Raw genomic sequence first — 13,697 nt, 5'->3', positions numbered from 1 at the left:
AGATCATTTCCCTTATACTATGACAACAGAGAAAAATACCACCAGTTAGTTACAGTGTGCCAAATTCAGGTGCTACAGTTCAGACCAATGGAAAACTGCTTTAGAAAACGTGACTGGCTTTGTTGAAAATGTGTTAATTAGCTGACTGGAGTTGATTTTGAATAACTGAATTCTGAATAATGCCATTCATACTGTGAATTCCAACACTGGAATATATTCTCAGAAAGAAGTATCTAGAAATTATGTGACACTTACCATTGTAGGATACTGAGATGCAGAAGGTTGTGGCTGATACACTGAATGCATTAAAAACTGTTGATGAAGTATCTGTTGCTGCTGCATTGCATGTTGATACTACAATGAAAACACAAAGTAATTCATCAGTATTATTCATGCCTTTTTTGTGCCATAGTTTTTTTGGTTGTGGTTTCTGTTTGTTTGTAGCTTACCATGATAACAATGATATGGGTGTTAGTAGTCCAAACACCAATGTAAAGTAACTATAGTCCATAACTGACTATAATTTATATATGCTTACTGGAATTGGCTTCAAAATTATCAACAAAACATAACAGAACCAACTAAAACCATTCCCAGAGCAGTTTAGGGATGCTCAGAAGAAAACTAAACCTAAACACATTTACCAGTTGATGAGATCCCCTGAAGTAACTTGTGTCCAAGATTCATAAATTTCCAATCTCTTCTATCTCCCCTTCAGTGATATCTTCCAGCAATCCATTGGCTTGGATTAGTTAAGCAGAACTTAACTATGTTCTGCTCTGGGTCTATCATTCAAGACCAGAGGAGAGAGACACCTATGAGAAGTGCCATGTGTTTACTGTTTACTAGGCTCAAAAATATTTCAGGAAATGATGGAAAGATGATTGTTACAAGTCATTAAATTTAAAATAGTTTAATGAAACTAGAAATTTGCAGGTTCTGATAAGGCAAAGGGCAGAACAGAACTTAAGGACATTTTTTTCTGTCCCTTCCAACTCTAAATGTCACTCCTACACACACACACACACACACACACACACCAAGAACAACAACAACCCAGGACAACAACAACCCAGGCAAAAAACAAAAACAAAAAATTAGAACAAAAACCCAAGATAAGGTTACTTCGAAAGCCTAAATATCACCTTTCCAGCAATAACGGTATTAATCTATTTCTTAACTCAAAACATAACTTGAAAATGATAACATCTGGGACGCCTGGGTGGCTCAGCAGTTAAGCGTCTGCCTTTGGCTCAGGGAGTGATCCCAGGGGCCGGGATTGAGTCCCACATCAGGCTCCTTGCATGCAGCCTGCTTCTCCCTTTGCCTGTGTCTCTGCCTCTCTCTCTCTCTCTGTGTCTCTCATGAATAAATAAAATCTTAAAAAAAAAAAAAGAAAGAAAAGAAAATTATAACATTCATCATAAATTGCCATGTTCATTCTTAATGCCTAATGACTGAACATTTTTTTGCTTCACAAAGCCATAAAGCAACCTATTTCAACAGAATATTCTCAAGATTCTAACAGAATACAAGCAAAATATCCTTTAATAATATGGAAATTGAGCAAACATCTACTTGGATCTAGCCTTCACGGTGCCCATGATATGACAGGGAATTCACTGAATTCATTCAAATAGCCACATGAATTTCACAACACTACTTCTGTATCTAAAGTAACTGGAGAATCACCTGCTGCATATAGGCATCCTGAAGTAGCTGCTGCTGCTGCTGCTGCTGCTGCTGCTGCTGAGGATGACGATGCTGTAAATGAAGTTGCTGCAATCTCCAATCTCCCTGTTGTAGCTGCTGAAGTACTCTATGCTGTGGTGGAGGCTGCTGAGGGGGCCCCTGTCCCAATACAATCTCAGGGCCATTTCCAGGTCTCAGTGCTCCTAAAAGTGGTTTCCAGAAACGTATGTTAACAGATTCAAGATTTCAACAGAATGCCTGGATTTCAAAACATCCGTTTCAATAATCATTAACCAAGGTAATTTTATCCTCATTTTATAACATAGAAACTTCCATAAGCACATAGTCTGAAGGAATTATTTACTATAATGTTAAGAACCCATGAAAATTAATTTTGTCAGCCACAACTCTGAACAAGCCAATGTCTTAGAAATGCTTCTTTTTTCCTATCTTATCTCTGCATGAACACACCAGCCACGTCCTTTGTTTCTAGCCTCTCAACTACTACATGAGCTGGCATGAGTCTGTGTCTTTACCAATATGATTCTGTCTACACTACCACCTTCCACCTACTGCAATTCTTCTTATCCTTTAAAGTTTAGCTCAAGTCTCTCTTCCTTGTTCCTCCATCTAACACTTCCACTTGGTTTATAACATTTCATTCTGCCTTCCAAATATTGTCTTTGTGACTATTTCCTAACGAGGGCCCTTGATGGATGGGATGATGATTTACTGATCTATTAGGTCCCAAGGAATCTTTTATGTAACAGATGTTCAATAAATACTAGTGTAGTGACTCAATCAACACTGTCTCCTAAGTGGATATTTATTTATAAGCTTCATAAATTCTACCTAAGGCAAATCCTATGAATAAATTTTTGAAATTAATGAAAAGAGACACAGAACATCAAAAAGAGGAAGTGCAATATACCACAATTTCTATATTCTCCTCCAATGAGTAACCATAAATTCGAGTACAGTTATTTAATCCTATGAGGATAAAAGAGGAAGAGAGCAAGGAAGGAGAAGAGGATTCTTCAATATCTTCAAACCACCCCCGGCCTTAAATACAACACCTCTATGGAAACAGTTTTATAATTTTCTAAATCCCCTAATTATAAGGAAATGTATGTTCATTGTAATTTGTGTTGAGACATTTATAAAAATATACAGAAGAAAATTAAAACCATAATTCTACCACTTAGACATTACCACTATTAGCCATTTTAAGTGCATTTCTTTCCATTTAGTAGAGTATTAAAAAAAGTTAAGTTCCTCAGCTATGTTCACCTTTTAGGACCCTGATGTCTAACTACAGAACACCTGTGGCTGGGGGTGAACCCCAATCACATCAGTGATCATCATGCAATAACTCATGTGGCTCACCTCTCACCTCACAAACTGTGACTTTGCTTTAGCGACATCAAGCTATAAAAGGAGTTCCTTGGTTCTCAAGCCAAGGCCACAGAGCAGCAGAAAAATCGCAAACAATATCATAATAATCCTACATGGAAACAATGCTTTCATGTATATCATTAAATCATCACACTATTATTCTCCATTTTGCAAATGACAAACCTAAGGCTCAGAAAAGTTACGTGAATTCACCAGTAAAGACAAATTTCAAGAAAATATTTACAACATATTTAGCAAAGAATATTCAAAATACATAAAAACAAAATCTTAAGGGCAATAAAAAATAAATAAAAGCAGAACAATCTCACAGAAAATTGCCAAAGATAATTCACAGAAAAAAACAAATGGTCAGTAAACATAAAACAACATTATTAATCAGGAATATTAAAATAAAAACAAAGGTATTTCAGTTATCAGTAAGGAAACATTTTTAAAAACCAATACTACAGGTATTGGCAAGGATAAGAATCAAAGGACACACACTGTTTTGATAGCGTAAATTTTTGAAGTCCTTTTTTTGATGGCAATGTAGCAATATCTGACAAATTTTAAATGAGTATATTTTTTAATCTTCCTCAGAAAAATGCTTTAACATGGAAATCAAGAGTCTGTTATAAGGATATTCATCACAACACTATTAATAGCAGCAAATTTTGGAAATAACCTAAATGGTTATATAAGCTATGGTGAATATCATCTATATATTAAAAACTACACAGTAGACCTATATGAACTAATGTGTAAACCTCTCCTAAATACAGGAGTTAAAAAAAAATCAAGCTGCAGAGAACCATGTACGGTATGAATCCACTTACGTTAAACACATTCAACCCAGAGCAAAGCCCCACTTCCTTCAAGCTTCCCCAAAATTACCTAAAACAAGCCCAAATCCTTCAATAAGTCTTTCCAAACACCATGTTACTGAGATATTCCCACAGATTCCCATGATATGTGAGTAATAAGCCCAACCTGTTCAAATACAAGTGTGTTCCTAGTGTGTTTTGGCTGGAGGGCATTGATACATGATAGAAAAGAATAACAGGATCTCCAACTCAAAATAGTAGAAAAAAATAATACTAAATGCTTACTACAAAACAGAATCTTCCCAGATATCACACACCTTGTCATGTATTTCTTGTAACAGGAAAAACAGGTGTTATTCTCATTTTACAGGAGAGAACAGTGAGGCTAAGAAATGGACACAAAACGCTTCAACTTCCCCTATTTTCCCTTTTCCACAGAATAATCCTTCATCTGGTGTGCCTGATCATGACAAAATTACGTAGGAATGCATCAGGTAATATAAACATCTTTCCTGAGTATATATATATATTAACAGTAATAATAGTAGCTAATATTTAACATTTTTAAGGACATACTATGTGGCAAGGGATTATATTAAGCAGTTAGTTAATCCTCACAGCAATTCTATCAAATAGATACCAGAATTTTTATTACGTTAAGAAATGGGAAAAACAGAACTCACATTCGAGTTTATGAGACTCTAAGTATGGGCTCTTAACCATTAGAGTGTACTAACGGAATACATTTTAACTGAAAACATTTTAACATTAAAACAAAACAGCTATAACATGAAATGAAGTGCAAAACAGGGTTTTCTTGAGATGGACCTTCAAGTTATATATCCAGACCCTTGAGAGGACAAGTTACTACCTAATATTAGAGATATTTTCTTGGGGAGTTCTTTTTTTTTTTTTTTTTTCAGTACTACACTGTACCATAATGCTTTGAGGATATTTTAGATTAGAAAAATAAGTCTTCTCAAAATCGGATGAGAAGATAGGTTTCTCTGTTGTAATGCCCACATGACCCAAGATAGATTCCTCTGCCAAAGCTCGAGATGCAGTAGAAAGACAAAGAGCTTCCTCCTTTCCAACACAATAAAGAATTTTCTATATTCTTGAACTTTATTATCAACCTTGAACCCTACTAGTTGATGACCCTATGGCATAAGCAAACTGGAAGCTTTTTGTATCATACTTTGATATTATCAGTAACTACTTTTGCCTAGAATTTTAGGAAAACAGTTGAGTTTATTAGACATCAGTAGAAAATTTCTTCAAGCATTAAGTTATCTGCTTCACAATAGTAAGTTTGCCGGGAATTTATACTCCTAGGATATCAAATCATAGAAGGTTTAAGTTAACCATAAAGGTGACAAGAGTGACAGGGCTGTTATTACCTTTTGGTCTGTGGTTACCAAATTCACCAGGAGCAGGGACTTTAACAGGTGTTGCTGAACTCTGAATGGTCAGCACACTGGGAGTGGCAGTAGTAGAGTTGGCCTTTGGTCTTTGTCTTGGTGCAATTGAGGTTTCTGTTGGTCCAATGGTATCTGTTATTCTACAACAGAAGAAGATATTTCATTCCAAATCCTGGTTATTTCTAATTATCTATTTGTCCTAATAAAGCATCTATTTCAACAGGTGCATTTTAATTTTATTGATGATCATGTTAGTCCTCTTGGCTTCTTCCTGTCTCATTCTTAAGTATTAAATGTTTAATAAAGATAAGAAAGTAAATAAAATAAACCTAACAATTTCTTTCAACCACTGTGCTACCTACCATTCATAGTCTGCCCCTGAAGCTGGTAGACAAAGAATATAGGACTCCTTTATGGAGATGAAATAAAGGAAGCAAACAGAAACCTTCTCATGAGGTTCTGGACGAAATCAGGAGCCAGGTCTCCAAACCAGTCAGAAAAATAAAAACAAGAAATGAAAAACAACAGTCTCCCTTAGCTTATTAGACTTTAGGCCTAAGAAAGAAAAGATCACACTCCAGGGTATAAAGAACAAAAGGAGCCAAAACTTTCAATAAGTGGAGCTACTTGCTCACATTCAACTTCCTGAATCTGTAACTATGCTCTACTTAGAACAGTGAATGGAATTATATAAAATTTTTCCCACTAGGACTTAGTTTAAGCCACAGACATGGATGGTCAAAGTGATAAGCACAGTTTTGAAAGCAAGGACACTAAAAGACACAAATATTTTCTTTTCTTTTTCAGAAGAAAGCTAAGGAAAATCTTTATGGACACTAAAAGACAAATATTTTCTTTTCTTTTTCAGAAAAAAGCTAGGGAAAATCTTTAACTTACATATTTATCAACTTATTTTTTCTATAAATTCAGTACAAAAATTCAAATACTTTTTAATAGGGTCATATGTTCACTTTTCAAGAGGACTGCCATAAAATCTCTTTACCAAGTTCCCTTAGCACCTTTTCAAATGATTTGGTTCAAAAGTTTGCATACATGATTTACCAAGTCCATATATGTTACATTTGGAGAAAGTCCTAAGTACAGTAACTACAGATTTACAGTTCTTTCTTAACTCTCTGTATATATACCACAAGAGGGAGCCCTCTTAACTATCTTTCTAAGAAAGAACTGAAATTGAATCAAAAGATTTTAGATAATAATAGAAATACATTGTATGTGTGCTGCTTTCTAAAAATAACATTTATGTTTTAGATAGGCTAAGTTATGAAACAAGTCATATGAAAACTGAACTAAAAGGCAAAAAAATTATCATGTATATGTATAACCAATTATATCTCATTTTAGTGATAATCAAGTACTTCCTGAATTCAAATTATGGATATGACACTAAAGCCAATGCTGTACTCCCTAAATTCAAGTAATTGGGGATTGTACGTCCTATATAATCTTTTCATCTGTCTATCCATCCTTCATTAAGTGCATAGTACAGGCCAGATCTCACCCAGCCTTATTCCTGTTATAAATAATTGCTCTATAGAGATTCACAACCACATGAGTGCAGCAAATCTCCTAAAAGCTTATTAAAAGTTCCACAGATTTTAGTGTAGTGTTTCCTAATGTATTTTACCAATATACCAATATCTATTATATGATTACTGATATCCAGCAAACAAAGCACAATACACAGTCTTCAAAAAATTTATAGTAAACTAGGAAGATGATGTATGTTCATGAAAATACAATAAAATAGAAGATAGTAGAAATAATCAGTGCCAAGCTAGTACTGTCATGTCAAGAGTTTCACAGAGGAGTAATTCTACCTTTATCTAATTTGGCTAGAAAGGTTTCAAGTAGGGGCACCTGAGTAGCTCAGTTGGTTAAGTGTCTGCCTTCAGCTCAGGGCATGATCCCAGGGTCCTCGGATCAAGCCCTGCATAATAAGGTGAGGCTCCCTGCTCAGTGGGGACGTCTGGTTTTTCCTCTGCCTCTCACCCCTCTAGTGCTCGCTCTCCCTCTCTGATAAATAAATAAAATCTTTAAAGAAAACTAAAAGGCATCAGGTAGGCACTCAAGGGTAAAAACTAAACACACTTTCATTAGACCATAAAAAAAGAAAGCATTCTGTGTGAAGAAATAGGAAGAAAATGCCTGGGCAGATGAGGCAACATGAAGACAGGAACTGAACTAAAACAAACGGCTGAGTAATCACGGGTACCAATGCTACTGTGCAGCTTCATCTGCATGATTACAAGAGACAAAGCTGTTTGCTCTGCTTCCTCCCTTGTCTTTCCTACTCTCTATCACCTGAACAATCTTCCTAAAACACAGACTCTCTCTCCTCTTAAAATACTTTAGTGTTTCCATCTGCCAGGACAGTTATTCTCAACCTTTCCATTTTCAGATACAAGTCACAAAAGTCTCACATGTTTAACAGTCCCAAGAGCAGATGTAGGTTTCGTGGAGGTAGAAAGGGGCTTTTAGGAAGTAAAACAAAAAATGCCACACAGTAAAGGCAGGATAGATGGATAATATTCATAAAAGCTCTATAACATGTAAATAATGATAATAGCTCATTTTTTTGATAATAGCTATTTTTTTAAAGATTTTATTTATTTATTCATGAAAGACAGAGAGAGAGAGGCAGAGACACAGGCAGAGGGAGAAGCAGGCTCCATGCAGGGAGCCCGTTGTGGGCCTCAATCCGGCCAAAGGCCAAAGGCAGACGCTCAACTGCTGACCATCCAGGCATCCCTGATACTAGCTATTTAAAGATTTCTCCAATCACTTGTCCCCCATTAATAAGCCTTTTACATGAAAAAAAGACTAAGTTTTTAAATTAAGTTTTATACACATTTAAATTTTTTCAAGTACTTTACTAATTCTATCAATAAAGAATTTTATTATTATTGACCAATAAGCACCAATTAACCTAATTTTTAATGTAATGTACAGATTTAACATAATATGAATAGCACTGTGAATTTTAGTTGCATTAACTATTTCATTTGCTTATAACTGTACAGCAATGACTCGTGACATGGTGAAGATAGATTCAAAGCATCAGTTTTGTTCAGTTGACTCACACTTTTTAAAAAATCTTTATCCACTTTTTTTTACAGATTTAATCATTGACAAAACAGTTATTTAAAAAACCACAACAGGGGTGTCTGGGTGACTGAGTCAGTTAAGTAACTGACTTGGTTTTGGCTTAGGTCATGATCTCATGAGTCTTGGGATCTAGTTGGCAGCTTCAAGCTCCAAGCTCACCAGAGAGTCTGCTCAAAAGATATTCTCTCTCTGCTCCTCCCCATCCCTGTTCTCCCTCTCTTTAAAATAATTAAATATTTAAAAAATAAATAAATTTAATAAGACCACAATAAAATTGAACTGACATGTCCTATAATAATTCATAACTGCCACCCAACTATACCGGCAGTTGCTAACTACAGCTATGCTATAGGTAAGACAGTCAGTCATAGCAGATTCCTCCAAGTTAGATGTAACTTACTTCTTCACAGTCACTTACTTGAGAGAGTATCTTAAAATTCAAGTGAATGAAGATAAAACTTTTTAGAGTGATAGCATATTTTTTTAAATGAAGTCATTCACAAATGATATTAACAATTTATAAATAACAAATCCTTTTTTATTATTATAACAACACATCTCACAGCAAAGTGCCAAATACCAGAACTGACCACAACGTTGAAAATTTACTGGCTTAAAGACCCAAGTCCAAATTTCTCAGCATGACATATAAACCAAGCTGCTGAGTGAAATAAGTCAATTGGAGAAGGACAAACATTGTATGTTCTCATTCATTTGGGGAATATAGATAATAGTGAAAGGGAATAGGAGGGAAGGGAGAAGAAATGGGTGGAAATATCAGAAAGGGAGACAAAACATAAAGACTCCTAACTCTGGGAAACGAACTAGGGGTGGTGGAAGGGGAGGACGGTGGGGGGTGGGGGTGAATGGGTGACGGGCACTGAGGGGGGCACTTGACGGGATGAGCACTGGGTGTTATTCTGTATGCTGGCAAATTGAACACCAATAAAAATAAATTTATTATTTAAAAAAATAAAAATAAAAATAAACCAAGCTGCTCATGACTGGCACCTAGCTACCATTCCCTATCACTCTTTATGTCCCCTGATACTCCAGCCTTGCACTGTCACAAAGGCCACTCTTCTTGCCTGAAGTGCCTGTCTGCTATAGTTTCATTCCCCATCACTTCAAGTGACTGTCTACTCATCTTCAAGGAAGAGTTTAGCAAATTGCAGCCCCAGAGAAAGGATTCTTTCTGTTCTCTAGTATGCTCAACTCCCTGCTTTCCCTTCCTCCACTCTCAGAGTTGCCTGGTCTCTGTCAGGTTGTAACTGTTTTCTTGTCTGTCTTCATTAGAATGTGAGCTCCTTGAGAATAAACACTGCTCATTTTTCTTTGTGTTTCCAGTACCTATAACTTGCATATAACAAGTACATAACAAACATATTTTATGTGTTTTATATCAAGCAAAATACCTGCATAAGTAAAATACAAAAAAAGCTCAATTAAGTGTCCAATTCTTGATATCAGCTCAGGTCATGATCTTAAGGTGGTGAGATCCAGTCCTGAGACAAGCTCTATACTCAGCAGGGAGTCTGCTTGAGATTCTTGGATTATCTCCCTCTGCTCCCCCACAATTTGCATGCTCATGTTCTCTCTCTCTAATAAATAAATAGATCTTTAAAAAAAAAAAGCTGTAACCAAGAAATCTTCCCACATGTAATATTATGCCTGTCTGATCACCTAAAATATAATCTTATTTATTAACTTTTAAATCCAAAAATAGTATGAAAAAAAAATTGTCAATTCACTTACCAAATACACTTCTTAACTTATATAATACACATCAAACTTATCAGTACAATAAAGAACTATGAACAATAATTTAAAACATTTTATTTCTTTAGCAGTCTAAAAAGAACTACCATTATAACCATTCATTATAAATGATACATACCAATACCTATTCTAAATAGGTATTAGAAGACACAAAATGTCTCATGAATTTAGAATATTCTAAAATAGTTGCCTGTAAGTTATTTTTTCTTCCCTTAAATTAAAAAAGATCATACTAGCTATAAACACAACACAAAAATCTCATGAATTAGTTATTTACCACGTGATAAGATAATGGCCCCCCCAGATGACCTGATGTAACTGCACAATCACTTCCTAATCACAGGGGGTGAGCAGTTCAAGTACAGACTAACATCAACACCATGCCGAGTGCAGACACGCTCATATTGGCTAAGCTCCCCATCACATGCAGTGAGGAACATACACTTTCTGGGCATGAAAATGATACTTAATCCATGGTACTCGGGAGGATTGAAAACAAAAACTATATACTTTTTTAAAATGTCTTTTCAAATTTCAGCACAGCTCTGCCTACCTGGCTTTTATTTGGCTTTTCCGAGAAGCTGCTTCACTAGCAGTCATCGGTTCGGGAAGAGCTGAAGGAATAGAAGAATTCTTGGAAGAAAAAAATAAAACTTTTCATTTGGTTTCCATTTTAATTGCAAACAGTTTTATGTAAACAGTAAGGATATACTCTAACTATCTATGAAATACTACTACTTTCACCTCAGACACCTACAACATGTTCACATATATTTGCCAGATCTAATCTACAAATACCATTGCATGCTTCACAAATGTCACTTTTATATTCACGTTCCACAGAAACCCTTGGAAAAGAAACAGAACATCATCATATCTACTTTGCAAACAGGTAATTATCAGCTAAAAAGAAGGATTATGTTACACTTGTAAATCAATGACTATTATCCAAATGACTTTGGGGAAAAAAAGCAAACATCAAGCATTTCGGGAAAGTGCTGTTCCTATATAGTGCTGATAATTTTCATGACACCTCTTATAAAGGCTTGCACAGGAGAGCAGAAGATCATTTGTGCTCTCTATAACATTTTTCTTACTTTAGGTACCCAAATATATATTTGCTGAATGAAAAGATAAAAATCCACAGTTAAATGTCAAATAAACCTACTTTCATTACTAGAATGCTAGAACTGCCTGTCTTTCAGCTTCGACAGAGAATATATTACAAAAAAAAACAAAAAAAACAAAAGAATATATAAGAATATATTACAAAAAAAAAAAACAAAACAAAAAGAAATAGTACTGCTTTCTTTATTTTATTTTTTTTTTTTAGTGGAATGGACTAAATTTTACACACCAAAAAAAAAAAAAAAAAAAAATTGTAAGAACAAGAGCCAGAATGATCTTTACAAAGTTGAGATGGGCTTAAAATCAGTGATGAACCCAAACCTTTATTAAAATTAGCAAAAACTTGCCACACACAGTTATCCTGATACAGTCAGGTATACTGCACAGAGTGAATATAATTCAAAGCCTTTGAATAATATTAGCTACTATCAACTCAACACTTTCCATGGATGAGGCACTGGGTTTACATTCATTGTTTTGATCTTCATGATTATTTTCACAGAAAAAGAAAGAGACATTAAGTACCTTCCTAAAATATACAATATATCTAAAAGGTAACCAAACTTTTTCAGTTTACCCAGAGCTTAATGTCTCAGGAATTTTTCACCATATCCCTAGGTACCCAACCAACTTAACAGTCTCAAACAACTTAATAATAGTAGTTTGTTCTGTGTCAAATAGATGTCACTGTGTCTCTCTCATAAAGGAAAAATATCCTGCAGTAGATCCCCAGTGCACCTCAGTGTACAGGTTGGCAGCTCTGGCTTTGCATCAAAAATACTTCTCACACGCACACAATCAAACCACTTGTCATGAAACAAGCAATTCTCAAACTATATGTATCTATACCTGATGAAATGGGATTTTAAATTCATATCTTACTTGAAAAACTACTTACATTGATGTTGGAGACTGGACAATCCTTTTTGGCAAATTTAAATGCAAAATAGGACACTTGAAATATGTCAGGCCTACGCTCTGGATCTGGTTCAAGCATGAATCCTGCAAGGATAAATTAAAACGTTAAGAAGTTCCACTGAACACAAAGAAGCTATTTAGAAGCACATTAAAAGAATAAAACGTATATATACATGTACCTTTTTCATTCTAAGGTCAGTGATTCTAGTAACCTTTGTTAATGTTTTAGAAAATAGAAATTGGTATTTTATACACAAACTTAAAGCATTAACTGAACCTAAAAGCAGTTATGGAAGAGCTCTGCACCAGAAGCATATATAAGCAAATATAAACATTCTTCTCAGAAAGTGACACAAAACAAAAAGTGAGTTTAACAAACACTAGGGAATTAAAGAAAGTTTCAAAGCCACAGTAGAGTTCCTTATTTTCATTATCTAAAATACCTCTACTAATTTTCAAATGATCCTGAATTACTGAGGAAAGACTAAGTTGTATGTATTATATTTAACAAAGTAATTCAGGGTTGACACCATAATTTTCCAAAAACATTCTTTCTTCCCTTACTGATGCTAACAATATTCACCACAGTTCTTATTTCTGCATGTTATTCATATCATGTTCAGAAGTATGAGCAGAGTTTTATGGTTCTATTATAAACAGATGTCATACCAGCCTTGCAGCATCATTTGAAATACCTGACTTTTCTTCTAACCAAAACGATCTTTTTTTTTCTAACCAAAAAAAAAACTATTTATCTATTTCTTGGGTCACTTATTAATTCACAAGTTTATAAGAAGACTGACATTTATAACTAAAAAGTTCATAATTTGTTAGGACATCTCCATGTTCTAATTCTGCTTTGCTGATTAGCTCCAAGTTCTTATAATGTTCAAATCATATTTTTTTTAAGATTTATCTATTTTAGAAAAAGAATGAACTTGGAGAGGGGCAGAGAGAGAGAGAGAGAGAAAGAATCCTGAAGCCAACTTCCTGCTGAATGCGGAGTCTCCCATGGGGCTCAATCTCAGGACCCTGAGATCATGACCTGAGCTGAAATCAAGAGTGGGCTGCTTAACTGACCAAACTAAGCAGGCAGCCCTCAAATAATTTTTAAGCCTATTTGCAATATAAAATGTATGGCATCAATTAGATAATACTCTGAATGTTGCCATTAAAATTATGTATAGAAAAATCTAAGTATATAAATGACTAAAGTTAGAAATCAAAATGAATTTAAATCTTCCTTTCAAATTTAAGTAGTATTTGAACAATGTATAATACATCTGCAAAAGCATGATAAACTTAGGTTAAAAACACAGTTATATGGCAAATGACACTAAACACATACTTAGAAATTGATCCAGGAGATTCTAAACTCAGTTTTAAAAAAATGCTCTGCATGGGAGAGCCT

General features: G+C 34.8%; 1 protein-coding gene across 3 annotated transcripts in view; it reads right to left on the bottom strand.

Moving 5' to 3' along the window:
* Nucleotides 1-13,697, bottom strand: part of BMP2K (BMP2 inducible kinase) — a 114,923-nt gene that overhangs the window by 32,484 nt on the left and 68,742 nt on the right. For all 3 annotated transcript variants that reach the window (XM_025426915.3, XM_025426902.3, XM_025426923.3), the window contains 5 exons: nt 12,267-12,370; nt 10,794-10,873; nt 5,312-5,472; nt 1,693-1,895; nt 256-354 (listed from right to left, as the gene is read on the bottom strand). In XM_025426915.3, coding sequence (XP_025282700.2) covers nt 256-354; nt 1,693-1,895; nt 5,312-5,472; nt 10,794-10,873; nt 12,267-12,370 — 647 coding nt within the window. The remainder of the gene's footprint in view (nt 1-255; nt 355-1,692; nt 1,896-5,311; nt 5,473-10,793; nt 10,874-12,266; nt 12,371-13,697) is intronic.

Source organism: Canis lupus, chromosome 32 (assembly GCF_003254725.2).
Source record: "Canis lupus dingo isolate Sandy chromosome 32, ASM325472v2, whole genome shotgun sequence".
NCBI classification, from domain to species: Eukaryota; Metazoa; Chordata; class Mammalia; order Carnivora; family Canidae; genus Canis; species Canis lupus.
The sequence above is the reverse complement of the archived record's forward strand: the minus strand, read 5'-3'. Positions and strand labels throughout refer to the sequence as shown.